The sequence below is a fragment of the Berghia stephanieae genome, chromosome 2 (assembly GCF_034508935.2).
Source record: "Berghia stephanieae isolate SIO BIC M18660-M18661 chromosome 2, UCSD_Bste_1.3, whole genome shotgun sequence".
Taxonomy (NCBI): domain Eukaryota; kingdom Metazoa; phylum Mollusca; class Gastropoda; order Nudibranchia; family Aeolidiidae; genus Berghia; species Berghia stephanieae.
The window spans coordinates 45,094,606-45,104,605 of NC_088361.1; the positions used below are offsets into that span (position 1 = coordinate 45,094,606).

At 32.8% G+C, this 10,000-nt stretch overlaps 1 protein-coding gene across 2 annotated transcripts in view; it reads right to left on the minus strand.

Annotated features, from left to right (window-relative positions):
- Window positions 1-10,000, minus strand: part of LOC144964967 (uncharacterized) — a 113,227-nt gene that overhangs the window by 45,354 nt on the left and 57,873 nt on the right. For both annotated transcript variants that reach the window (XM_078899783.1, XM_078899782.1), the window contains exons 28-30: window positions 8,716-8,835; window positions 1,508-1,637; window positions 789-907 (exon numbers count right to left, since the gene is read on the minus strand). In XM_078899783.1, the coding sequence (XP_078755909.1) occupies window positions 789-907; window positions 1,508-1,637; window positions 8,716-8,835 (369 nt within the window). The remainder of the gene's footprint in view (window positions 1-788; window positions 908-1,507; window positions 1,638-8,715; window positions 8,836-10,000) is intronic.

The window sequence follows — 10,000 nt, forward strand, 5'->3', positions numbered from 1 at the left end:
AACCAAAGGAATGAAATAAATCTTAGAATTTTTTTGGAATTCAAAGAGCATTTAGATAGACTTTTAACACTAGTAGAGAACTCCCAATTTATGCGGAGAACTAAAGGCTATTAGGAACAGGCTGTCATCTATTATATTTACGAGTATTAATCTACTGTATTGTATTTTTAGATTTGCCGGTAATTCTGTGTTCGATGATAAAAAGACATTGGCTTTACATAACAATAATGATTCCCAACCCTAATGTTTAAAGAATAGATTAGAAATATTATCATTAGTTGATAATATGAAGAGAGATTTAAAATTATGTCATTATTTTTTTGCTGTTGCGGATGAGATCATTATTACTAGATAGTATCAAGAGATATTTAAAATTACGTCATCAATTTTTGTTTTGGATATGCTAGAATTACAAAGAATTAATTATACTCGGAATGAAAGTCAAACGTCAAAAAGTACTGAGTATTACGACCTAGCAGATTGTCTTTGCATTAATTTGAGTCAATGAATGATAGAATTAGCCTGAAATAAAAGGAAGGTTTGCAAATTACTCGTATATCATCTGTAAGAATACAGTTGTAAAATTTCTAGATTTGCCACTTATGCTGTGTTCGATGATATACATTTTACATTGGCTGTTCGGAACAATGTAGATCCCTAAGCCAATTTCTAAAAAAAATATTAACATTATGAATCGCTAATCACTATCTACCTATATATTATTGTTGGTGAGTTTTGCAGGGATGGGAGGAGAGGGGGAGGGGGTTGTTACTTAACATGAAACTCACCTTCTCTACACACATTGCAAAATTCCCAACGACATCCATGACCTGTGTAACACCAAGGACCCTCATCCTCCTCATCGGGATTACGACAATAGTTTGATTCCAGGTTGAATCTCTCGTATCTATGTGAAAAATGACATTTATATTATCCATTGATATAAATGACTAGACGACCAACGAAGAGGAATTCACGCTGTGTCATACCGGAAGTGGCTCTTTCCGTTTGATGAATGGGAAGATAGGACTGACATACACTCCTCTTGTCTGATGATTAGTTAAGCAAGGCGCTTTCTTTCGCAATTTTCCCTCGTCTCGATTAAAAATTAATCGATTTTTCAAAAATATTTCTCACGGAGTTATTGACTTATATTTACAGAACCATCAAGCATTTACTTATGATGATGATGACAATGATGATGATGATGATGATGATGATGATGATGATGATGATGATTATGATGATGATGATGTTGATGATGTTGATGATGATGATAATAATAATAATAATATAATAATAATAATAATAATAATAATAATAATAATAATAATAATAATAATAATAATAATAATAATAATAATAATAATAATAATAATAATAATAATAATAATAATAATAATAATAATAATAATAATAATAATAATAATAATAATAATAATAATAATAATAATAATAATAATAATAATAATAATACAAAAGCTCAAGTTTTAATATGAATACTCACCCTTTTTTGAGTGGGGATTTCGGGCAATTAAGTTCAGCCCAGCTTCCACAACGTTGATTTTTGACTGTAATATTTACTTTGCCATCATATGAAGCTCCTAAATCTTTCCTGTCCCAACACACGTGGCTACCTGGTGTGTCAAACAACAATACTTGAGAATACACGACTTGCGCTATTTGACTTTTCTATAGAAAGTATGCGCTTGGCTAAGAAGCTCATAGCATTGCCATCCGGAAGTATAACGGACCAACACACAAAATTGTGTGTATCCATGAACGTTTATAGTCGGATAAATACAGTTCAGTGAGCATTACTCATAAACGCGGATGGCAAAAAACAATAACAAAGACCTAATTGACGTCATCTTCGAACTATCTATCGATAGTGCGAAATTGGCGTCACTCAGCTCTTTATTATTGCTTTTGTGTCAGCTATTTTCCACTATTGTATATTTCTTAACAAATGTAAACACGCTGCTTTGTTAATGAAAGATATAAACATACACATGTGTCAAGTTGAACAAAATGACCAATCGTGATGATTGATTGTTCAAAAGCTGTGAACACTTTTCACTATGTAGGTCACTTTGAGCACAATGATCCCGAGCACATGGAAAGTTAATAGAATATATCATCCCCTTTCTCACAAAGTTGTATTAACCAGACTATGTACGTTTAAGGTTACACACAGTTTTGTGTGTTGGTCCGTTATATCCGCTGGCAGAATGTTGTGGGTAAATTATAACATAAGCGCACAGCCTCAATTATTGTGGGCGATCTGGATTATTTTTCCTCGTACTTTAGTCATTGGCTACAAGTACAAGGCAAACTGTACTCAAATTGACCTACATACTAAGTGTTCTCCATCTTCGGAATATCCAAAACCACGATAGGACATTTTGTTCAATTTGGCTCATGGGTATGTTTATAACTTTCATAAGCAAGACAGCGTGTTTACATCACACACCATTTCGCCAGCAGGAAATAACCCTACCAACAAACAAAACTATGTGTAACCTTATTGATACTATGAAGTTGACGTCACACGGGTCTTTGTTGTTGTTGTTTGTTTTTTTGGCATCCGCGTTTCTGTGTAATTCTCACTAAAATCAAAGAGCGTATAGGTAACGATTGTTATGTTACCAAGAGCTCTCACTTCCCGCTTTTGGTGAAGCCACGCATCTTCCTTCTTCTACTCGTATTTTCTTCATTGTATCAGTAAGCCTAGCGCGCATGATACACGCGGAGCACACCCACCTCGCTGTCTCGCCTTGCGGTTAAGAGAAGTGAGAGCTCTTGGTAACTACGTTACCCTACACACTCTTTGCTAAAATGTATTAACCAGACTATGAACGTTCAAGGTTACATATAGTTTGGGTTTTTTTATCTATAGATAGTGTGCGCTTGGCTAAGAAGCTCACAACATTCCCATCAGGAAGTATAGATAGTATGCAGATGACGTCACTCAGGCCTTTGTTATTGTTTTTGCCATCCGCGTTTGTGAGTTGTTCTCACTAAACTGTATTAACAAGACTATAAAAGTTCATGGTTACACAGAGTTTATGTGTTGGTCCGTTATACTTTCGGATGGCAATGTTGTGAACTCCTTGGCCAAGGGCATTCTATCTATAGATAGTGTGCGCTTGGCTAAGAAGCTCACAACATTCCCATCAGGAAGTATACGGGACCAACACACAAAACTATGTGTAACCTTGAGCGTTTATAGTCTGGTTATAAAGTTTAGTGAGAATTACTCAGAAACACCGATGGAAAAAATACAATAAAAAAGACCCGAGTGACGTCAACTTCATTCCATCTATAGATAGTTCGAAGATAACGCCACTCAGGTCTTTGTTATTGTTTTTTGCCATCCGCGTTTATGAGTAATGCTCACTATAAATGTTCATGGATACACACAGATTTGTGTGTTGATCCGTTACACTTCAGGATGGCAATGTTATGAGCTTCTTAGCCAAGCGCATACTATCTATAGTCTGATTAATACAATTTAGTTAGAACTACCCATAAAAATGGCTAGTGATAAAATGATAACAATGATGATGATAATATTAATAATAATAATAATTATAATAATAATAATAATAATAATAATAATAATAATAATAATAATAATAATAATAATAATAATAATAATAATAATAATAATAATAATAACAATAATAATAATTATTATAATTTTAAGAATTATAATAATAATAATAATAATAATAATAATAATAATAATAATAATAATAATAATAATAAAAATATTAATAGTCGTCGTCATCATCATCATCATCATCATCATCATCATCATCATCATCATCATCATCATCATCATCATCATCATCATCATCATCAGAGTCATGATAATAATAATAATAATAATAATAATAATATAATAATAATAATATAATAATAATAATAATAATAATAATAATAATAATAATAATAATAATAATAATAATAATAATAATAATATTATTATATTATTATTTATTATTATTATTATTATTATTATTATTATTATTATTATTATTATTATTATTATTATTATTATTATTATTATTATTATTATTATTATTATTATTTATTATTATATTATTATTATTATTATTATTATTATTATTATTATTATTATTATTATTATTATTATTATTATATTATTCATTATTATTATTATATCTATCATCATCATCATCATCATCATATCATCATCATCATCATCATCATCATCATCATCATCATCATCTCATCATCATATATTATTATTATTATTATTATTATTATTATTATTATTATTATTATTATTATTATTATTATTTATTATTATTATTATTATTATTTATTATTATTATTATTATTATTATTATTATTATTATTATTATTGTCAAAAGCAAATGGTAATTTGTCATTTGGTTTACAATGGTTGAAATTTCTAAAAAAAATACATAGATAGATAGACAAAAATACATTAATAAAATAATATTATATATAAACATCTAGATGATAAATGATATAAATATCTTAATGAAGATGACGTTTCATAACAGTTTCTAAAACCCAAACATACTCTCTCTTACTCACACGCACACCTCTGCACCTGAGCATAAAAGCTTGGAAAGTTTACGATATAACGTTGATGTTAATAGCCTTCTACATTGTGTTCCAAAAGTTCTATCCAATATTGATGATCAATTTTCCTCTGACGCTTTTTACACGTTTTCTATTATTCCATTGAGTTTCTCACGCAATTTCTTTTGCCAAAGACCGGAGTAACGTCAACTTTGTTCTATCTCTATACAATAGTTGAGCAACAACAAGTCATGTGATGGATGACTTGGTTGGATAAAACCTAAGTATAAATTATTCCTATTGATTGTGCGAAGTGAAAAGAAAAACAATGAGAATCTTGGAAATTATAGACATTTTTAAAAATTGCTGTTTATTGATGGTATGCCTTGCAGTAAGTCATATATGATATTTTAAATTGTGCTGTTTATTGATGGTACGTGTTACAGTAAGTCATATATATTTTAAATTGTGCAGTTTATTGATGGTAAGCGTTTCAGTAAATCACTCATCAGTTTGTCTAGCCAGACAAATCCTACCAATCTATAAAACTATGTGTAACTCGAAACTAAAGTGACCACGTAGCGATATATAGAGATGCAAAATTCTGAATTAGCAATCTGGATTTAAAAGCAGACGATGCGTATCTAAGTCAGGTCGTGTCAAGTCGGTAAACATCCTCTTACCCATGATTTTTTGAATGTAATACAATTGAAATTTGGCACGGGTTTTCGCAGATATTTATATTCAGATGTGATTTCTTCTCACTAAATTCTCTCAGAATATATACCTTTTTTTTTTTTTGAATTTGTATGATTGATATCGCGTGAAGAAACGGTGTGTATTCTCTTTAAACACATACCACCAATAAATAAATGCAATGTTCACCGACTTGACATCGAACACCCATATGGAAGGATCTCCCAGTTTCATGTCTCTGTCTTTTACATTTTAGTCTCCGATGATAAAACCGAGACAAGAAACTGTGGGCCTCCTCCTGTATGTGGGTTTTCATTGTCAAGTCGTTAAACGGAGCTCCTTCCGTATGTGGCTTTTCACTGTCAAGTCGGTAAACAAGGCATTTGAGTTCTGATGGCATGTAAAATACGCACTATTTCTACAAGTCAAATCAATCGTACCAAATAATTAAAAGTATGTGTAAAGATAAGAATCTATCGATGCTATGCGTTTGGGTTAAATTACTCACAAAATTATCCAGCCGGATAAGAAGTACCGACACATATAACAAATAAACATATTAACGAGAGGGTGTTTACCGACTTGACAAGGCTTGGCAAAGATAAGCATTGACTGCAATTAAAACCTTTATTACTATTCCAGAAGTTTCCATTTCTTTGTATTTTAGTCTCGGGTATAACCTTATGGCCCATTTGGACGTTCACTTGATCCATCCACGACCGGGCGAATCATAAACTGTAGCAAAAAATGACAACAACTCATGAAAACTGAGCGTGTATTTAAGTATAGGAAAAAATTAACTGATGTCGTGACAGTTATTAGTCAGACATCACAGTGTGTGGTAGTGTGCAGAGTCAATTTCTTCCCGTTCCGCGAAACGTTTCTTCTTGGTTAGGTTTATAAATCTGTGGCAAACATTTCTTACCCAGCCCTGACAACTAGAACATTTTATAATTCGCAATTTTTAGGGAAGTAAGAATTGTAGTCGCTATAGGTAATTTTGTAAATCAACAATTTTCCCACACAAAGATTGAATATCACCTTGAAATCCCTATAATTTTGAATTCTGTAAAATAAAATCCTTTTCAATCAGTTTTATTGACTTATAGTTGAAATTCCAGCCAAAGTTTCGTAATTCTACGAATCGTTCATGACAGTCGGCAGGTCGGAGCATTGACTCTCCCCTAACCGTTGATTATCTGAATTTGTCCCGAAACGTCAGACCTACCAAAACAAACAGTGATTGTTTTTACTCTCAAAATCAGAAGCAATATGAAACATACTGGATTATTACATAATTTTTTGGTAGCAAAACAAGCTATACAAGATGTTTTGTTGTACAAAGCAAATGTGAAAAAGAAACATGTTCATGGAATTGGAACGAATGTGATGATTTTCCTGTAGTTGGTTTGGAGAGTGTTCAAATATTAAAAATACCATTGCCGTAAATTGTCTGTTGACATGGATGACTTTTAATTTAATAGAACTTGTGAAAGCCCGATCTACCCATTGGAACCGGAAAACCCAGGCAAAAAAAAATCAAAACAAAAATAAAACATGATAAAACAGAGCTTTTATCTGAACATTTGTCCATATAGGGCATTATTGCAATTTTTCCCGAAAGAGACAACGCTGTTAACGAAAGAGACAACGCTGTTAACGGCCACGTACTCATTTTACAATTGAGTACGGTGATAGAATAATAATAATAATAATAATAATAATAATAATACACATTTATATAGCGCTCATTCTCGTGTAAAACACAAGCTCTGGGCACTTTACAATATAAATATAAATTTTAAGTGAAAAAAAAAAAATAATAATAACAACAATAACAATTCATAGCCAAATCAAGGATTCATATAGAGTCAAGAAAAACAAATACAGTAAAAATGTGTCTTGAGATTCTTTTTAAAAGTAGGTAAAGACTTGCACTCCCTCAGACCACGTGGTAGTTCATTCCAAATCTTGGGGCCGAAACAAGCAAACGATCTATCACCAAATTTTGTTCTTGATCTTTTTTCCGAAATTTTCGTTTGGTCATTACATGATCTTAAAGTGTAATTTTCAAATTTACACATGACCACGTGATCTGTGAGATATGCCGGTGCTATACCAGCCAAACACTTATAAACAAGACACGCTGCTTTGTAATATGTGCGCTTTTCAATGGGCAACCAGTGGAGAGAGGCCAACAAAGGGGTTGCATGATCAAATTTTTTTTTGCCAAAAACTAATCTTGCTGCACTGTTTTGCAGTAGTTGCAATTGTTTAATAGAAGCCTGAGGCAAGTTGACAAGCAGCGAGTTACAATAGTCTAGTTTCGAAAAAATGAGGGAAACAACCAATGTCAGTTTAGAGCCTTTTTCAAGGACTAAACTATGCGCCGCTCAGAGCTGCACTCGAATTCAAGATCTTCAGATCTGAAGGCGAGTGTCATACCACATGAACGCATAGCCGACCAGAGAAATGAAGATTGGATTGACTGATGTTCACGCACAAAAACCTTACGTTGTCTTGATTTCCTTCTCTATTTCAACAAGAATAATGCAATCAATTTGTCAATATCTAAAGAATGTACAGATACTTCTAAAAAGGAAATGTCACATGTAGTACAGACAATACAAGTTATTTTGCATTTTACTTCATTTTATTTTATTTGTTTTCCTTGTTAATTTGTTTATTGTTGTGCTGATGAAGGGTTTGTACCCGAAACGTCCATTGTCTGTTTTGTTCTCATACGAAGCCTCTCCATTTTCACTCTTTCGTCAGTATCTTCACGATCACCGGCTTCAGGCAGCCCCTACCGTTTTCTATTGCAAGTGTACAATTTAGATGAAAATTGACACTAATAAAAACTGGGTGGGGTCTTTTGACGTTCCATGGTGGGAAGGAGGTCATTTCCTACGTCTTCGTCCCTCCCCCCCACCCCCCATCCCCCCAACTATATATGTTTTCTAAGTTGCTTTCCGTCTTTGTTTTTGGAATGGGATTACTTGGTTTTGTCTCGACTCTTGCCGGAGACCTTAGTTGAGAGGGAAACAGTCAAATGCGTGGTATATCAGTTTTGGCAGATTTATTTTCTTTGTAAATCATCTCTCTGTTGTGTATTGCTATGCTGCTTGTATGAGTATAATATTGATTTGTAAACATTTGTGTGTATGCTTCTTACAGTGGACCTGTGATAATGTCTGGATGAGAATTTTAGGTGATCTCAAACTATGTACAATGATAGTGTGCTCCTGGAATTCACATCTGTTGCCTATTTGAACCATGCCTCTTTGTTTTGCTTTTACTTGGGTGCCTATAATAAATTTTAAATCTAGATTTTTTTCACTATCTCATTTTTTTCCTTTTTTTTACTGGAGCAAAATAACATATGTGTGTGCTGACCGCCGTAAAACATTTAAAACATCAACATGAATAAGAAAATACCTGATTTTGGAATGGTACAAACTGTTATTAGATCCATGTCCCCACATCTCACATTGGTCCAGGTTTTGTCTGAATTCATGACTACACAGTCATGTCTCCTTCCACTGGCTTTGGGTTCTCCTAATGAATATAAATTAGTTGATAAGATAATAGAATGGGTGAATATTAATAAAGAGAGCTAGAACACAGAGAAAAAATAATCATACGTTGATGATTATTATAACAAAATATGCGATGATGTTTATGATGATGATGAATATTATTATAAATATTGATAATGATAGTAACTGCAGCAATTATGATGATGATGATGATGATGATGATGATGATGATGATGATGATGATGATGATGATGATTATGGTAATAATAATAATAGTAATAATAATAATAAAATAATATAATAATAATAATAATAATAATAATAATAATAATAATAATAATAATAATAATAATAATATAATAATAATAATAATAATAATAATAATAAATCAATAAATCAATAAATAAATGTTTTAAAAAAAATTCCCATTATTTTTCTCTAGGGTCTATTCCAAGGGGAGACTGGAATACACAGACATCAGCCGCAGTGCAGCGCCTCAAATTGAGCTAGGGCGACTTGCTCAAGGCCACAGAACGCAGCGGCAGGTGATCGAACTCGGTGTAAGAGAGTTAGCTTATGCAAAAAGGTTACACAGTATAATGATTAATTATTCCAGCAAGTGGGTTTAATGAGTTCATGGTGCTTGTATATCAGTTAAACTTAGTCAATATTTAATTGGTTTAGGACAGTTTTGCGTTCCAAAGTTAAAGGACTGGTCATAATATTGAATACTAGAAAAGTACTTTCTTTGATCGGTGTTACTTGGTATTTGGAGATAAAAGCATAAAATTATACTTGGGATTTATTATTTGGGCCTACGGTATTTATTTTGGGGGGGGGGGGGGGGGCGTATTGAGCGTAGTAGTATCGAATGGCTACACCTCTATTTTGAATCTTTTAATCCATTCTTCAAATTCTTCTCCTGCCTTATAGGCTGTCTCGTAGCCTCCTGATAGGCTTGTCACTGGGCAGTGGATGACGATGTGGTCCATTGTCTCAGGGCCTCCTTGGCAATGACGCATGCATCTGATTCTCTCAGATTCCATCTATGCATGTTAGCTGCGGTTCTGCCATGTCCTGTCAAAATGCGGTTGGAGGTGACCCAGTATTTTCGGCTATTGCAGAGAAAGCCAGGTGTTCTTTCTGTTGGGTCGGGTATGATGTCGCCCACCCTGGGGCTGTCT